General features: G+C 43.6%; 1 protein-coding gene across 4 annotated transcripts in view; it reads right to left on the reverse strand.

The window, feature by feature from the left end:
• The window catches only part of LOC134348962 (M-phase inducer phosphatase 1-B-like), a 50,406-nt gene that overhangs the window by 4,721 nt on the left and 25,972 nt on the right, over window positions 1–19,713 (reverse strand). For 3 of the 4 annotated variants that reach the window (XM_063052774.1, XM_063052771.1, XM_063052772.1), the window contains 7 exons: window positions 18,145–18,234; window positions 10,818–11,006; window positions 9,362–9,451; window positions 3,858–3,920; window positions 2,533–2,631; window positions 1,964–2,097; window positions 233–344 (listed from right to left, as the gene is read on the reverse strand). In XM_063052774.1, the coding sequence (XP_062908844.1) occupies window positions 233–344; window positions 1,964–2,097; window positions 2,533–2,631; window positions 3,858–3,920; window positions 9,362–9,451; window positions 10,818–11,006; window positions 18,145–18,234 (777 nt within the window). The remainder of the gene's footprint in view (window positions 1–232; window positions 345–1,963; window positions 2,098–2,532; window positions 2,632–3,857; window positions 3,921–9,361; window positions 9,452–10,817; window positions 11,007–18,144; window positions 18,235–19,713) is intronic. The other variant, XM_063052773.1, reaches the window with a different exon arrangement.

Consider the following 19,713-nt stretch of genomic DNA (forward strand, 5'->3'; position numbering starts at 1 on the left):
GTTTGAAACAGCTCACAAGATCTTTGAACTTGAAACTGCACATATATCTGAATTATACTCAATGCGCAAGAACTCAAGTGTTAAGCCAGTCATCATAATCTGAGTCAGGCAGCAAAGGGCAGCTCCACCACCCTCTACATTCAGAGCTGGTTGACTTCACAACTGTTGAAACCCACTATACGGTTCCTACCACTCCCTCCGTTTTCCCAGGAAACGATGAGCCACAACTTACCATGAACTGAGAGAAGAAAGCTTTGTACCCTCCTTTCAGAATGTAGAGCTCTGGATAGTACAGATTTGGGTAGTCGTTCATACTGCGATCCTCTTCCCGCACTAACCGACACCTTCGAGGAGAAAGGAGACTTGGCTACTCTGTGGAGTACGTGTGGAGCATCTTACAACCTGACAGTTAAGTTGTATTAATTCCCCACTCTGATGTGCTTTATCTCTGCTTCTCCCTTCCTGCCGATAACAATTTAAACGTTGCGTATCGGCAAACACTTAATGGCATTTTACATCATCCAATAAAACATACAGGTTCACTGGGCAGATTGAATAGATTGGACATAGTCTCTCATTTAGAAAAAACGAGAGGCAATGGTATTGAAACATAAAAGAAATTTTTATAGGGGTTGATTGGGCAGAAAGAAGAATGATGTTTCCCTCGGCTGGGATATCAAAAGCTAATGCAACATGGTCTCAAGACAAGGAGTCAGTTATACATTAGTGATGAATGGAAATTTCTTCTTCCAAAGGATAGTGAAACTTTGCAATTCTCTTCCCCAAGCAGGCTTGTACCTGCGTTCGGTCAAATCAGATTGAGAGGGATAAGAGCTTCTGCCAGGAAAATAGCGCTGAGGTCAGAGATCAAAAATTATCTTATTGAATGGGGGAGCAGATGTGAGGGTGCAGGTGATCTCTCCTACTACCAGCCCTTGGGTTCTGAGGTGTATTCTTTTAAAAAGCTTGTGTGCAATGAGCTTGAGATGATTGAACGCAAGAGGTAACAAAACCAAGCGTGGCTCAATCCTGGCACGTGCACCACCAGACAAGAGCAAAATGTTGGCTAGTTTTCCCTTTATTTAAGAGTTACACTTAGAGTGACACTGCTGTCAGTCAATGGCACATTTAGCATTTTCACTTAATTATGAGTAATCATGGACTTTCCTTAAATTCCTTTTTTCATACTATGGTACAGAAAAGATCATTCAATTACTGAGCTCCCAGCAGAGCAGGTCCTCTTCAGTCTTATTTCACTGTACCTCTGCTGCTTATTTGCATTCCTGTGCCCATCAACACCCCCTTGGTTCTTTTTGTCTGCCTACACTAGAGCTAATTTACAGTGGCCATTAACCTGGCCACACTTTGGGATAACCAGAGCACCTAGGGGAAACCCATGGAGTCACGGGGACATCTTGCAAATTCCACAGAGACCAGTGGTCAGGATTGACCCCAGGTTGCTGACGTTGCTAGGCAATGGAACCAACTGTAAAACTACCCTTGCTCTGAAACAAGTCCTCTTAAATCCATTAAAATTGCCTTACACCTTATTACACAATTCCCCTTCACGTCTGTAGGATGGCCTTGGAGTCTACAGCACCAGAGCAACTAATTTTAAGATTTCTGCGGATATTTCTTTATTTACAGGTTTGAAAAAGCTACTCATTTCATAGCTAACATCCTTTAAAGTTCTCAGCAAAAAAAAGGGGAGGGAAACAATTGGCTCTATCCCCTATAAATAATCGCCTATTTTCCCAAGTCCTACGGAAGGAATGAGTGTGACCACCAGTCTCTTTCCCCTGAGAACTTGCCTGCTTTTAAACTCACTGCCCAAGTTGCATTAACAGTTGAAATTTCACATCATTCCTTGATTCCAAAAAGTACGAGATGCTTCCTTCCAAATGCTCTTCCTGTTTTCAATTCACTCTCGATGGTGATTAAGAAGATAATCTATAGAACTTACATCTTTGGTCCTCGTTCTGATGAAAATTCACAGTGGAAGATGAGAATCAATCTCTTCTCCTTGGATTTAGGAATAATGGGTTTCTTTAGAAAGTAATCAACAGCATCATCTGCTCTGTGAAGGTTCAGGGCACCCTAGGAAAGTAAGGAAAGCAGCGAGAATTAGCAGCATTATTTAAAACAGGAAACATTCATCCTGGACTGGGACTTAGAAACTTTACAAGCAGTCCAAACACAAACTAGAAATGTGCAACTGTTGAAACACACCCAAGTTAATAAAGGCACTTCTGCAACCAGTTCAGATCCTCGCACAATCAAATCCTTGCTCACGCTGGGGTTGCTCAACAACGCGGATGTAGCCTGCTCGAGAGCAGAAATAATCTCACTATCAATAACTTATCATTCACTTCATGCTGCAGAAAGCGACAGTAGGGGAAAAACAGCCAATTTAATTACAGTTGGTGGCAGGAGATTACCCACAAATACCTTTTCTACTCGGCGGGAAGGCAAAGGTGTAGATGAGGTGGAATCAAGGAAAACACCGTTTCATTTAATATGCAATGCATTTACCTTGATATGTCCTCCTGCAAACTCGTAAGGATAGCGGCAGTCAACGATATAGACTTCTTCTAAAAGGTGGTCATATTCTCCATGTAGTATCTTAGCCATCTGTGCAAAGTCAGGAAGTTTTAAGTACACCTATTATGGTCATTTTCAAGTCTTGCAACTGAATGAATTCCCAAACATCCAGCTAAGGACACCACAGTGATCGGTAATGGCAAGGGTAACATTACTCTGAACTCAGCACAACTATGCTTTGCCCACAGGATGAGTTTATACTGGAGGGTAGAGAAATTCTGGGTGAGGTGGGAAAACTTAATAGGCAATGTCCCATTGAATCACAGACTAAAATACAAGGAGACTGGACAAAGGAGAGTTCCAAAGCAGAATGGCAAAGAGAACCAGTGACACTGATGAATTGGTAGCATCAACACACTCTTCCAAAAATAAATGAAAATCAAAACATGGCAATGCTAGAAAGAACTGAAAATGCTATGAGCAACTAGCAAATCTAGTAGCACTTGAGAAAAGACAAGCATAGTTATGCTTCAGGTCAAACACCCTTCATCAAAATGAAAATTGATTCAGGGCCACACACTGACCAAGCAAAAAGCTGAGAGAGTCACTTTGATAATGATTCACATTGATGACTAGCACTGAAAGAAGAATGCTGTAGCAGCTTATACTAAAGTGATGTTATTTCTCCAACATCATGGAATTTGAGCATTCCCTTCTGGAACACCCAGTAAGGATGCCCACCAATATTAACTAGATTCACCTTAAAGCTGAGAAGTCTGCAGTCAGACTTCCTCCAGCTCTGTTCTGTCACCAGCCCTTTGGGGTTGGCATTAGACTGTCTATCTGGGATCTTATCAGAGCTCTCTCACATGGCTCTGGCACCACAAGCTGGAGGAAACAATTAGACGACAGTTTAAAATGCAATGGGAAGATCTCAAAAGTTGCAAAACAGGACTTGCAAAGACAAACATAAAAAGGTTGCTAGTGGCAACAAACTGTGGAAAGGCAAGCCTGTATTAGTCCACAGATGTCTTTACCATTCTCACTCATGCCATATTGATTGCTGCACAAGAAAAATGAAGCTGAATTCTAATCTTCACATTTAATTCTTAGATAAGACTCTTCACATACCACTTGGGTGTAAAGGCATTGTCTGGGCACCGCCAAACACCTGGTCCATTCAGATACTAATGTTTTGACCATGAAGCACTTAGGGGTATAAGTGGGCACTATTTCAACACAAGAGCCCTCTTCCAATGAATTAAATCAATTTCTTCATAAACACAAGTGACACCAGGTAAAATGGTGGAACTCACAGTTTCAGGGGTGATGTATTTCAGATCTTCATGCTTACCCATTACAGTGGGCAACACATATACCTGCCAAAAAAAAATAGGTTATTAGAATGAGAACTGGTACTACAATGAAAACATGTTTGAAGATTCAATATCACATCAGGTGGGCTATCCACATCCTTCTTATTCCGTACAAGAGTACTGTTATGATAACATTGCCTTTTATATAATTGCTTTGAACAGTGAAGTGTCTGATGAACTTCAAGTGAAGATTGAAAATAGGGGGAAATCTACCAGGGTAGTTTGTGGGGGGAAAAGATCAGATGCATTCTGTGCAATCTCTCTCCTCCTTCCCCTTTCTGGATGGCACAAATCATGATGAACACCGTGGCACCACAATGGAGAGAAAGGATTTGCCTGGCAATGAGCACAAGCAGCGTCTATAAAATGGCTTCTGAAAGTGAGGTAGAAATCTACATCACAAAAATTTAAGAATGCGCCATCGGAGAAAGGTGAGTGCACCTAATACCCAGAGGTTGGAATTATTTTGAATTCTTTTCCAAATGCTTAATAAGTCAAATGATCAAAGATATTTTCTCACTCTTCTGACTGATCCTGACTGACTTAAATCAGAAACAATCCACTCACCATGTGACTCACACACTAAAAAAACAAATCAGCAGACACCTCCAGCCTAGTGATAAAAACAATGCCTGATGTTGCAGTAAATCGACAGACTAGGAGGTCCCAGCATCAACTCTACACCAGGTTTCAAACTGCAGCAAGGTATCTGGCCTCAGGCCTTGTGAATGTCAGGCTCTGGGACGCAATGAGGTAATCAGCCACATTCCTCCTCCTGCAGATTAATTATGAGAAGAAACTGAATAAACCTGCCATATATCCCATAATTTAAGGTTCAGAGGCAATCTAATTATTTGGTGATAAAAAAAAATTCACCACCATTCACTGAAGGTCAATTATATTTGGGCAGTAAGTGGTGGCTTTGGTCTCACACACACATTACTTATTGTAATAAAAACAACAGGAATTCTGCAGATGCTGGAAATTCAAGCAACATACATCAAAGTTGCTGGTGAACGCAGCAGGCCAAGCAGCATCTATAGGAAGAGGCGCAGTCGACGTTTCAGGCCGAGACCCTTCGTCAGGACTAACTGAAGGAAGAGTGAGTAAGGGATTTGAAAGCTGGAGGGCGAGGGGGAGATGCAAAATGATAGGAGAAGACAGGAGGGGGAGGGATAGAGCCGAGAGCTGGACAGGTGATAGGCAAAAGGGGATACGAGAGGATCATGGGACAGGAGGTCCAGGAAGAAAGACAAGGGGGGGGGTGACCCAGAGGATGGGCAAGAGGTATATTCAGAGGGACAGAGGGAGAAAAAGGAGAGTGAGAGAAAGAATGTGTGCATAAAAATGAGTAACAGATGGGGTACGAGGGGGAGGTGGGGCCTTAGCAGAAGTTAGAGAAGTCAATGTTCATGCCATCAGGTTGGAGGCTACCCAGACGGAATATAAGGTGTTGTTCCTCCAACCTGAGTGTGGCTTCATCTTTACAGTAGAGGAGGCCGTGGATAGACATGTCAGAATGGGAATGGGATGTGGAATTAAAATGTGTGGCCACTGGGAGATCCTGCTTTCTCTGGCGGACAGAGCGTAGATGTTCAGCAAAGCGGTCTCCCAGTCTGCGTCGGGTCTCACCAATATATAAAAGGCCACATTGGGAGCACCGGACGCAGTATATCACCCCAGTCGACTCACAGGTGAAGTGATGCCTCACCTGGAAGGACTGTTTGGGGCCCTGAATGGTGGTAAGGGAGGAAGTGTAAGGGCATGTGTAGCACTTGTTCCGCTTACACGGATAAGTGCCAGGAGGGAGATCAGTGGGGAGGGATGGGGGGGACGAATGGACAAGGGAGTTGTGTAGGGAGCGATCCCTGCGGAATCCATCCCCTCCGACCTTCAACTGTCGGAGGCAGAACGCTCTGTTCTCAGTATGGGCCTCACCTTTGTCCCCTTTCGCCCACACCTCAGTGAGTTCCGTGTTCGCCATGATGCGGAACTTTTCTTCCGCCATCTCCGTCTCCGAGCCTACTTCTTCGGCAAGGACTCTTACACCCCCACCGATGACCCCTTCTCCCGTCTTCAACCCTCCTCTTCTTCATGGACACCCCACTCTGGTCTTCTGCCTGCTCTGGATCTCTTTATTGCCAACTGCCGACGGGACATCAACCGTCTCGACTTCACCGCACCTTGTCCCCATTCCAACCTCACTCCTTCGGAACGCTCTGCTCTCCACTCACTCCGCACTAATCCTAACCTTATTATTAAACCCGCTGATAAGGGGGGTGCTGTTGTAGTCTGGCGTACTGACCTCTACCTTGCCGAGGCACAGCGACAACTCGCGGATACCTCCTCTTATTTACCCCTCGATCGTGACCCCACTAAGGAGCACCAGGCCATTGTCTCCCACACTATCACCGACTTTATCCGCTCAGGGGATCTCCCATCCACTGCTACCAACCTTATAGTTCCCACACCCCGCACTTCCCGTTTCTACCTCTTACCCAAGATCCACAAACCTGCCTGTCCTGGCCGACCTATTGTCTCAGCTTGCTCCTGCCCCACCGAACTCGTTTCTGCATACCTTGACACTGTTTTATCACCCCTTGTTCAATCCCTTCCGACCTATGTTCGTGACACTTCTCACGCCCTTAAACTTTTCGATGATTTTAAGTTCCCTGGCCCCCACCGCTTTATTTTCACCATGGATGTCCAGTCCTTATATACTTCCATCCCCCATCAGGAAGGTCTCAAAGCTCTACGCTTCTTTTTGGATTCCAGACCTAATCAGTTCCCCTCTACCACCACTCTGCTCCGTCTAGCGGAATTAGTCCTTACTCTTAATAATTTCTCCTTTTGCTCCTCCCATTTCCTCCAAACTAAAGGTGTAGCTATGGGCACCCGTATGGGTCCTAGCTATGCCTGCCTTTTTGTTGGGTTTGTGGAACAATCTATGTTCCGTGCCTATTCTGGTATCTGTCCCCCACTTTTCCTTCACTACATCGACGACTGCATTGGCGCTGCTTCCTGCACGCATGCAGAACTCGTTGACTTTATTAACTTTGCCTCCAACTTTCACCCTGCCCTCAAGTTTACCTGGTCCATTTCCGACACCTCCTTCCCCTTTCTAGATCTTTCTGTCTCTGTCTCTGGAGACAGCTTATCCACTGATGTCTACTATAAGCCTACTGACTCTCACAGCTATCTGGACTATTCCTCTTCTCACCGTCTCTTGCAAAAACGCCATCCCCTTCTCGCAATTCCTCCGTCTCCGCCGCATCTGCTCTCAGGATGAGGCTTTTCATTCTAGGACGAGGGAGATGTCTTCATTTTTTAAAGAAAGGGGCTTCCCTTCCTCCACTATCAACTCTGCTCTTAAACGCATCTCCCCCATTTCACGTACATCTGCTCTCACTCCATCCTCCCACCACCCCACTAGGAATAGGGTTCCCCTGGTCCTCACCTACCACCCCACCAGCCTCCGGGTCCAACATATTATTCTCCGTAACTTCCGCCACCTCCAACGGGATCCCACCACTAAGCACATCTTTCCCTCCCCCGCCCCTCTGCATTCCGCAGGGATCGCTCCCTACACAACTCCCGTGTCCATTCGTCCCCCCCATCCCTCCCCACTGATCTCCCTCCTGGCACTTATCCGTGTAAGCGGAACAAGTGCTACACATGCCCTTACACTTCCTCCCTTACCACCATTCAGGGCCCCAAACAGTCCTTCCAGGTGAGGCATCACTTCACCTGTGAGTCGACTGGGGTGATATACTGCGTCCGGTGCTCCTGATGTGGCCTTTTATATATTGGTGAGACCCGACGCAGACTGGGAGACCGCTTTGCTGAACATCTACGCTCTGTCCGCCAGAGAAAGCGGGATCTCCCAGTGGCCACACATTTTGATTCCACATCCCATTCCCATTCTGACATGTCTATCCACGGCCTCCTCTACTGTAAAGATGAAGCCACACTCAGGTTGGAGGAACAACACCTTATATTCCGTCTGGGTAACCTCCAACCTGATGGCATGAACATTGACTTCTCTAACTTCCGCTAAGGCCCCACCTCCCCCTCATACCCCATCTGTTACTCATTTTTATGCACACATTCTTTCTCTCACTCTCCTTTTTCTCCCTCTGTCCCTCTGAATATACCTCTTGCCCATCCTCTGGGTCACCCCCCCCTTGTCTTTCTTCCTGGACCTCCTGTCCCATGATCCTCTCGTATCCCCTTTTGCCTATCACCTGTCCAGCTCTCGGCTCTATCCCTCCCCCTCCTGTCTTCTCCTATCATTTTGCATCTCCCCCTCCCCCTCCAGCTTTCAAATCCCTTACTCACTCTTCCTTCAGTTAGTCCTGACGAAGGGTCTCGGCCTGAAACGTCGACTGCGCCTCTTCCTATAGATACTTATTGTAATATGTAGTTTTTATTATGCATTGCAATGTACTCTGCGGCAACACAATAAGTTTCACAACACATGCCCCCGATATTAAACCTGATTCTGATAACAGATGAAGAGAATGGATTTTGTGGGATCAGAAAATCCAAAACAATACAGAAACCACCATGTTAAGGCAACTTGTACAGTTCTGTAATCGGTTCGGCTGATCAGGAGGTGAAGGATCTTGGCCTGAAAGGTGACTGTCTACTCCCCTTGATTGGTGCTGCCTGACTTACTGAGTCCCTGCAGCATTTTATGTGCGTTTCTCATGAGGTTCAGAAGGGATTTCTATTGCACGCATAGAAATCAGGATGCCAGGTTACTGAAAAATTCTGAGAATGAGGCCGATTGTTTAATTTTGTGGTAGTTGTTTAGCAATCATGAATCAAAGGAAGGTGAGATTTTTTAATCAGTCATAGGGTCATAGTGGTGAGTAGTAGGTAGTATGGAAACAGGCCCTTCTGCCCAGCAAGTGCTTGCTAGCCATCTAAGAACCCATTTACATTAATCTCATTTTGTTGTTCCTATATCTTCATCAACACCCCATTACCTGTATACACACTGGGGATAATTTACAGTGGCCAGTTAACCTCACCATGTCTTGGGACAAAGGAGGAAACCCAGGCACGTGGGAGAAATACACCCTTTCACAGGGAGAACATGCAAACTCTGCACAGATACCACAAGTCAGGATCAAACGCAGATCACTGGAGCTGCCCTACCAGTCGAGTGACTAATGGAACTCTAAAGAGCTGAATTAGATGTCCTTTTCTACAACATCTGCTGAAAGGGGCTGGGATATGTAGCATGACCATTGGCCTGCATAGGTTCGCCTATTGTGTTACAGAACATTGTAGTTCAGTGGGCAGATGACGATCATGATGTATGACCTTTATTAGTCTATTATGGAGGGACATCTGGTACTCATTGAACCATATCCAGGTGGGATTAGTCATGGTTTAAGAGAAATTTCAAAGAATGTATAACAGGTGAAAAACCTCACATTGGAAAAGTTCCCTATCAGCTCCATGGGGTTCCTCTCATCTTCCAAAGCATTTGAAGCATTGATCTTGCAGCTGATTGCATCTTGTCTCTGTAGAGAACAGATCAAATAGTTAACATCTGTATACTTATCATGCATCTTTATCCCCAGCAGAGTGGTGTGTAAGAAAAGAATTCTCAAATCCCTCATTGAAAACTGCTATTTAACCTCCAAGAGATGCTCAGGATTTCCACCCCAGCACAGATTTTTTACATTGAAGTACCCACCTACCAAATATTACGGTTCTCAGATGCTGCATCGCAGTGTCATTACAAAAGGGCTAAAGAACTGACAGTAGTTATAATCATCCCTTCATCCTTACTCATCTTCCTGAGAGCCAAGGGCACTCATCCCAATATCTCATTAGCATGATACGTGGGAATCAGTGGATACTGAGAGGAAATGAAACCAATTCCTGCCATTTCAATTATGTGCCTTCTCCAGCAAGTGCAGACATTCAGGACAGCTGGAGAAGCAAGGAAATAATTGCATTTCTCTTTTAGTTTATAGAGAACTAATGGCTATTTTTCTCCGTTCTGAATTGTAGAACAGTAATACAAGTGGAATCCTTCTGTTTCAAGGTATAGTCTAATCTGGAATGGAAACTATGATGGTTCTTGTGACAATATTAGAGCCTCAACCTTCCCTTTATGGAAAGTATATCCTCTCTTTATTGAGGTCAGGTAAGAAAATAAGTAGATAAAGTTCTCCAGGACTTTCTACTTGGACAGTCATGCTTGGTACAGCTGTTAGTTTTGCTGAATGGGTGAAAGGGGGAAGAGAAGGAAATGCACATGACTATCAAATTTAGGGATTATCAGGGATTCACAACCTGGGGTCCATGGACCCCTCGGTTAATGGTAGGGGTCCATAGCATAAAAATAGTTGGGAAACCCGCTTTAGATAATCTGACTATATTAGCTCTATCAAACACACTGTAGACATTAAGACAATCATGAATTTCAACCATTTAACTGAAAAACCATCACCTCTGACAATGAATTCAACAGCAAATCAGCATTTATTAAAATGAATCTCAAAAGAGATTCATTTTCATTGTAGTAGTTTTATTAAAGCATGACTGTTTGCCACAGGGAGAGGTTGAGTTGAAGCAAATGAGATATGGGCACTGAGCAAAAGAGTAGACAAGGTAAAGGGTCATCTTTGATATTATTCATAGACAAAATCAACTCAAGGGACCCTGTATGATCACATTCTACATCTAAGTTTGTCCTATGTGCTTAACCATTTGATTCAAAGAAAGGCAGACAGGAAGTCGGATGGATTAGACAGCGGCAATATTTTTGGTTTGCTTGAGCCAAGACCTAGCTTGTAAATTATAGACTCAATGATGCACTTCCTTTTTAACTTAACATTTCTGAGGTTCCAACTGAGCACCCAGTCAAGAGCTCTTTACCGTGAACTGATCCTCCTGCTTGTCCTCCGAGGGGTATTCAAAACTCTTCTGCCGCTTCTTCTTCACAGGCGTGTCCATTTCCCGAGACCGCTCCAATCTTTTCAGGAATGGCTTGTGCAGCCTCTCTGGCATAGAAGGTGACCGAAACAGGCCTGGCTTGCTCCTCCTGACAGGAACCTGAAAGTAAAACTAAACGATCAATAATTAGAGGGAGCAATGAATTTAATTGGTCTGCCCCCTCCTTCTTATGCAGGGAGTGTTCAGTCAATCATCCCAATTTCAGGTGGCAATATGTTGAACTCTAAAAGTTTCTGAATTTCACTCCTTCGAGCTCAAGGATCTACCTTAATCTTATTGTATACTAGAAAAGATCAAGGAGCAAATGTCTTAAGGTTTCCATTTGTATAGTCATGCATTTATACAGAGGAGAAACGAACATTTGACAATTCTGCAATGGGTGGCATGGGAGCGTAGTGGTTGGCACAACGCTTTACGGTATAGGTGACCCAGGTTCAATTCCCGCTGCCGCCTGTTTGTATGTTCATCCCATGACCGTGTGGATTTCCTGCGGGTGCTCTGGTTTCCTCCCACAGTTCAAAGACGTGCTGGTTGGCACGCTAATTGGTCATTGTAAGTTCCCCCTTGACTGGGTGAGGATTAAATCAGGGTTGCTAGGCAACATGAAAGGTTAAAAATTTAACAGGAACATGAGGGGAAACATCTTCACTTAGAGGTTCGTGAGAGTGTGGAATGAGCTGCCAGCACAAGTGGTGTATGTGAGCTCGATTTCAATGTTTAAGAGAAATTTGGATAACTACATGGATAGGAGGGGTATAGAGGACTATGGTCCTGGTGCAGATCAATGGGAGTAGGCAGTTTAAATAGTTTTGGCATGACTGGATGCACTGATCAGCCTGTTTCTGTGCCGTACTTCTCTATGGCTTGAGGGCCAGCAGAGACTATTCTGCACTGCATCTCAATAAATAAATAAATGTAAGAATTACTTTCAAATTAAGTGTCATAAAATAACAAATATTAACTTTAAATTAACCTTGACATGCCTGGGGGAAAGGTCACAGTGTAAAGATTGGTGTAAACAGCTGCTATCACGGCAAGTCTCAAAACAGTGTCCTCATATTAAAGTAAGCTTTATTTATTGTGATGAGCACAATACCAGCAGGACATCTATCAAATAGAAGACACACAGCATCGTGTCCAAATCTTGCAGCACTTGCTCAAAAGGTAAGCCTTGCTCCAACCTTGATAGGAATTCCTTCTAACTTCATTAAAAGGTCCACTTAATTCATTGTGGTTCCCACCACATGCCCCAAGACTGGCCACATAGAAGTCAGGAATTTAAATGAACTAATGATTTTAGAAGATCTGATATGTGGGAGTAGTGTTAAATGCTATGTAAATGTTAAATGCTGTGTAAAAACCCAACAGACAAAATAGCACCTTTATTGAAGGGGTTCACCTTTACATTGGAATACAGTCTCGTAGTAACATCTTAAAAACTTCAGAGTGGATGTCAGCCTTCACTCTCACCATTTCTGAAGCACTTTGAAGAGGTGCCATTTTCCCAGGCAAGCACCTGGCCAATATTTATTCCCCTAATAAGCAAAAACCCTCTCAGTTACTTGACTGAAGTGGTAGGGCCTCTCTGTAGGTTCTGTCTCTTTCAGGGCAATTACAGGACGTCAATAATAATGGTTTGACATCAACACATTTTAAAACAAACCTTTTGAAATCAAGGGAAGCAAAGAAACTATCTTGAGTCTTAATCATTAAACAGCACCGATTAAAATGCACAGTAAAGGACAGAACTATCAAGAAGCAAATTCTTGCACAAGATGCAAGTATCTTTAAAGCTGCAATAGATTCAATGTAGACAGGCACTTGATGGTCAGCTTGGATGGAGGAAGCTGAAGTGCTCGTTTCTCCTCTGTGTAAATCCATGACTATACAAATGGAAACCTTAAGACATTTGCTCCATGATCCTCTCTACTATACAGTAAGATTAAGGTAGATCCTCGAGCCCATTTTCCCATTAGATCATGGAGTACAGCACAGGAACAGGTCCTTCGTCCCACAATGTTGTGCTGAAGTAATTAAAATTAGTAATCAAATAGCCAACTAATCTCTCTGCCCACACAATGTCATATCCTTCCATTTTCCTCATATTCATGTGCCTATCTAAACATCCCTAATGTCTCTTAAATGTCCCTAATATATCTGCCCCCATCACCACCCCCAGGCAGTGCACTCTAGGCACCCACAACTAGGTTAAAAAAAAATTGCCCCTCATATCTCCTTTGTAATGACCCCCTCTCACTTTAAATACATGCCCTTGGGTATGAGACGTTTCCACCTTGGGGAAAAGATAGTCTGTCTGCTCCAGGGTTGCTCAGCCAGAGTTCTGCAAGAGATCATGATTTTAAAAAAACATACTTCACGCAGTGTACAATGCTACTGCTCACAGTGGTGGGCAGTGACCGAGCTGCCCCTTGACAATCTCATTGCAGGTCTCTCAGCACAGTATGGCAGTGTGCAGTAAGGCCGTGTTCATTGGCTTGAGTCCATTCTCAGTTTTTGATGCGAGATAAGGGAGGCCGTTGATAATTGGGGAGTGCTATAGCGCACTGTAGGAAGGACAGTAGGCTGGTAATTGATGAGCGCTGTATTGCTCAGATGGGCGGATGGTAGAGCTGATAATTGATGAGCATTGCATTGCACTGTGGGGAGGACAGTAGGCTGATAATTGGTGAGCGCTGTATTGCACGGAGGGAGGACGGTAGACTAATAATTGGTGAGCGCTGTATTGCATAGAGGCAGGACAGTAGGCTGATGAGGAGCGTGAAGTGCATTTTCCAAGCATTGAATGGACTCACCTGACTTGGGCTGTGATGTCAGCCTCTTTCTCATGAATTACCTCCCCAACTTCCCCTGACGTGCCACTGACCGACTTATGAGAGTGAAGAAACTCTACTGGTATAGCAGAAAATTGAAGGGAAATTTTCATTCTAAAAGTTTTTTTTAAAAAACTTGCTACGACTCAGCTGCTGGCCTGCTGCTTTGCTGTTGTAAACATTGCAAAAGGTGTATTGTGTAGGCTAGAAGTGAATTGTATTGTGAAGTTTTCGTATTTTTTGCAGTTTTCTCATTTAGGTATTTATTATGCTGTTCCTTTTTTCAAAAATATATTTTAAGAATCCATGTTTTACAGGCATGTCTGATGGTCCAGTGTGGGAATTTCTGAAGAGGGGGTCTGAGATGGAAGAGGAGCATTCTAGGCCTAGACTTATGTACAATTCTGATGAGGTTAACGATGAAGAATTACAATCTTCTGAGTCATTTCACAAACTTATGGATCGCACTAACATACTGTGAGCTGTAGATATATTATAATTTTTATGCAGGGATTCCTTGACCCTGAAAATTATTTCAAGGCTCCCTCCAGGGCAAAAAAGTTGAGAAAGGTGGGTCTACTCTTATCTATTCCTTTCATAATCTTATAAACCTTTATCAAATCTCCCCTCAGCCGCCACCGCTCCAGAGAAAACCACCTCTCATTATAGAACATGCTCTCTAAACCAGGCAACATCCTGGTAAACCTCTTCTGCACCCTCCCCCCACCAAAGCCTCAGCATCCTTCCTATAATGGGGTGACCAGAACTGTAAGCAATCCTCCAGATGTGGCCGAACCAGAGATATAAAGCTGCAACATAACTTACTGACATTTGAACTCAGTGCCTCAACTAATAAACGCCAGCATGCCATATGCCTTCTTAACCACCCTATCAACATCTGTAGCCACTTTCAGGGAGCTATGAACTTGGACCACAAGTTCCCTCTGATCATCAACACTGTTAAGGGTCTTGCAGCTGATCTATATCCCACTGTATTCTTTGTCAGTCTTCTAAGCTATCCACAACACCATCGATCTTCCTGTCATCTGCCAGCTTACCAACCCATCCATCCACACTTTCATCCAGGTCACTTATATACATCACAAACAAGCGGATCCAGTACAAGTCCCTGTGGAACACCACGAATCACAGACCTCCAGCTGGGATAAGTTCCTTCAGCCACTACCATCCATCCTCTCTGGGCAAGCCCGTTCTGAATCTTAATGGCCAATTCACCATTGATCCCATGCATCTTAATCTTCTGGATGAGTTTCCCATGAGGGACCTTGTCAAATGCCTTACTAAAATGCATGTAGATAACATCCGCAGCTCTATCTTCATCAATCTCCCTCGTCAGCTCATCAAAAAAACTCAGTCAAGTTAGTACGACACCACGTGCCCTGCACAAAACCATGCTGGCTCTCCCTAATTAGGCTATGGTTTTCCTGATGGTCATAATTCCTATCCCTAACGATTAGCTCCAGTAACTTCCCCACTACTGATGTGAGACTCCCCGGTGTATTGTTTCCAGGATTATCTGATTCCCTTTTTGAATAGTGAAACAATATTAGCTACTCGCATACCTCCAGGAGCTCGCCTGTGGCTAGAGAGGACACGAAGATATTGGTCAAGGCCCCAGCAATTTTTTCTCTTACGACTCTCAATAATCTGGGGCGTATCCCATCAGGGTCTGGGGACTTATCCACCTTAACGTTCTTAACACTACCTCCTCCTTTACCTTGGTGCCCCAGCATATCAATACACTTGACATTATATATACTGTAGATAGTCACTGCATTGTCTAGTTTTCTGAGGAATCCATTATATTTATTGACCACAAGTTCAGTAAAAGAGAACTAAGTGTCACAGGCTTTGAGTGCAGAGAATTCCAAAGATTTACAAACATCTGCATCAATAAGGTTCCATCTTATATTAGTCCAAGATGATCCACTCCTATCCAGTCTACGCTCTTCACTTATAGATTCCTCAGCTGAGGAAACAACCTCTTGGCACCTACCCAGTCATTCACTTGCAGAAACTCATTCATCAGCAAATTCACTTCACATTTTTTCAAATTCCAGTAAATAATGGCCAATGTTACTCCCATCTCTGTCCAGGTTAATATGTTATTCTCAGACCCATGAACCCTCATTTTACATAACAATATTTTATGTGGTACTTTTGAAAATTCTTTGTACCCCTTCATCCCTATTCATTGAATTCTTAAAATGTTGGAATTATCAAAAAATTTCTTCATAAAACTGTATTGATTCACCTAATCACATCACTATATTTTAAAGCAAGCCCTTCCATGTAATCAGTGATAGGTTTCAACTTTTTGCCAACAGCTGTGAGGTTACTGCATCTACAGTTTATTATAATTTCCCTCCCTGCTTCAAGTCGTATTTGCTACCTTAAACAGCTAGGACTGTATCAAATTTTTTTTTTTTAGCGTGTCGCACCAGACAGTCAGCCATTCTTGTCTGGCGCGTGGTGTCAAGATTGGTCTCCTTTCAGATTAACCGGGTCACGATATGAACGTTCCTGACTCGACCCTTTTTTTTTTAAACGAGGCCGAGCGGCTAGCTCGACGCTTAACCCGACACGGATGGAAAGCGTGCTCGGGGGGTGGCCCAACTTGGATTCGAACTCGGGAGCCTTCGCTCCGGAGTCCAGCGCTGATGCCACTGCGCCACCAGCCGGCCCACTGTACCAATGATCTTCACTAGTAAATCCAACACCACCTCTCCAGCTTCCTCAAGCACCTTTGATGTGAGTTATTAGGTCCACAGATTTGACTCATCTTTCTAAATTCTCCAATACTTTGTCAGTGATGTTGACCAAGATCTTTGCCACTGTTTGTTGCTTGATTCTCCTTTATTTCTACTGTACTACATCACCCCTTCTACATTGAACGCAAAATAATACCTTGACTGTTCTTGAAATGGAAAAGACAATAGAGGTAGGAGTAGTCCACCAGGTTCATTAACCCTGCCTTGCCATTCAATATGATCCTGGCTGATCCACAATGGCCTTATCTCCTTTTCTATACCAACTCCCCACACTCCCGATTCCTCAATTTTCAAAATATTTCTCTTTCTCCACCTTAAGTATATCTACTGATCTGGGCTCCAATACCCACAGGGACAGAGAGTTCCAGAGATTCATTACCCGAAGAAATTTCTACACTTGCAAGTTTTAGGTGACCAGTCCCTTATTTTGTAGCAATGTCCCCTTGTTTGTGATTCTCTCGCAAACAGAAACACCTCAGCATCTGTCCTGGCAAGCATTCTTAAGGTATATATTTGAAAAAGGTCACTCCTCATTCTTCTAAACCCCAAGAAATACAGACCCAAACTTGGCGATTCACCAGACTACACACGCAAAATACTTGAGCAACCCTGCAGCTCAGGCAGTGGAAAGGAAGAGTCTCAGGGTGAAATGTCGACTGTTTATTCATTTCCATAGATGTTGTCTAACCTGCTGAGTTCCTCCAGCATTTTGTGTGCACTGCTCTGGATTTCCAGCATCTGCAGAATTTGTGTTTATGATTCACCAGGCTATCTCTAGTTTGTGCACTAGATCACGGAAAGCCGTCTAAACTCCACTCACAGTCACTCTCCACCTTTTGATTCCTCGTACTGAAATACATAACCTCACATTTCACTACGTTAAACTCCGTCTGCCAAATCACTTAATTGATATTCTGTTGCAGAATAACAATGTCCACATCATAGGGTGCCCTTCCATTAATTCTTGTGTCAGCAGCAAACCAGGAACCTTTGCATTTTATTCCCTTCGCTAGGTCATTAAAGTAAATACTGTACTAAATAACCGATGATCAGAAACTAATCCCAAGGTATCCATTTATTTTCATCCTTCGAGCGTGAAGAGTCCCAATTTATTCCAATTCTAGGAAACGTCGAAACTTCATGAAGACCACAAGTATCAACCATAGGACTCAAGCAATCATTCAGGAGAGCACAACCACAGACAGGAAACACCAAAGGGATTATTACTGCATCATCCCCTCATCCCCTCCAAGAGGATCACAACCTTGTCGTGGTTTAGAGACCCAGAGAACTATCCTGGCTGGAGTCAGGGCCTCATGCTTTGGCTATTGGTAGGGTCACCTAAGTCAAACAGGTCAAAGGGTAGAGGTCAGACTAAGAGTAGTCCACCTGACCTCCAGGTTTGGGGGTTCAGCTCGGGGGTAACAACCCTGACTGCTACGAAAACAACAATAAAGAATCCTTCTACATCTGAATGCGATGGTATTAGTAGTGAAAACTGAGAGGAAACTCAAATGATGAAGGAAGCCCTGAACACCGCCAGAGATGGAGAACCTTCATTGCCGCCCTAAATGTGTGTGTGCGTCCCCTCATCCATCCCAACCTTAGTTTCATATATATTCTTACTGTGCTTGTGTCCATTCCCTGGTTCATGAGATCTCCAGTGAAAAGAGCAGCCATGCTGGAGGACATGGCCTCGTTCATGCTCGAATTCCTCTGTGGAAACAAAATCAAAAGAGCTACAGGAATTGTCCAATTACAGATGCAACAAAACCATCATACCAGATGGAACCTCGAGCTGAGTAAACAAAGGGAATCGAGATCAAAAACTGGTCACTACAGCATTAAAATATGATCAGTGAAACATGTTTTCAGTGTGAATTGTAATGAAATAATACTTGTATCATTACCATTGCCTGCTGAATGTTGAAAGTGAAGTCCTATTGTGTATGGAAATACAATTATAAACCTCATAAACCTGGGACAATATTTACAAATAAAATTAAGTTTAACTAATTTACCTGGGACATGGCCTTCTTCTCAATACTCAATACACACTTCTCCTCTGCCATCAGACTTGTAAACTGTCCATAAACCCAGGAACACTACTTCACTATTGTTCTTTGGCACTATTTATTTATTGGAACTTATGGAAATATTTAACATTGTGCATTGTACTGCAGGCACAAAACAATAAATCTCACAACACGTCTGTGATAATAAATCTGATTTTAATTAAATTGTTGAGATGAAGTTAAAATAAATGGATTTCATTTTCCAGCTTCCCCAGCGCAATTTCACTTTCCGGCACAGAAGCAGTTCGCCAGTTGGCCCCAAGTCCCTGGTTCCTCACACAAGTGCAATTATTATTGGGTTCATGCAAAAATAGTGTTAACAGATTACTCAGCTGTGTGGGCTTCGAAACTGAACCACACTGTTCATCTTACTCCATTCTTCACACTTCAGCCGCAGTCAGTGTGCATCACCAGCTTCTTCTCCCCAATTCCAGGAGGCCAGTTGTAACAACCCATCTGCTCCTATATCACCACCGTTGCCACCCAATAAACCCGCAGAGGAGAATTACAGAGCTTTGCTGCATGGAAGCAGGCTGATCAGCCCAACTCAGTCATGCTGCCCAACTAAGCTAGACTTATTGGCCCCATATCCTTCTAAACCTTTCCTACCCCATCACCTGTCTCAATGTATTTTAAGCCATTTCCTTTGGCAGCTTAGTCTACATAAAGAACATACTCTATGTCAAAAAAAAAAACACCCCCTGGGTCCCTGCTAAACTTCTCATCCCTCCTCAGTTATATGTGTGTGCTCTAGTTTTGGATTCCCCTTCCTTGTGGAAAAGGCTGTAGTTACCCATCATATATACCCTGTCACCCCATATATTTATAAACCTCATTACCAATTTGGCTGCTGGTGAATAAAGATGAGACTTCCTGATATTTGTAGAATTCTAAATGGCATCCATTTCAGTGGATTGCCCTGGATCAGGGTGGAATGAGACTTGAGATTTAAGTTTTTCAAATTTTACTCAAATAACACAGACAATTGAAAAGGGGTACATTTAATGGTATACCTTAATATCTTGAATCATATGTGCCTGCAAAGTAGATAGTTAACAGTCAAGGGGGAAACTAAAATCAAAGCAGATATTTTTTCTACCTGGAGTAACAATGTCCACAT

The sequence above is a fragment of the Mobula hypostoma genome, chromosome 7 (genome assembly GCF_963921235.1).
Source record: "Mobula hypostoma chromosome 7, sMobHyp1.1, whole genome shotgun sequence".
Lineage (NCBI taxonomy): Eukaryota > Metazoa > Chordata > Chondrichthyes > Myliobatiformes > Myliobatidae > Mobula > Mobula hypostoma.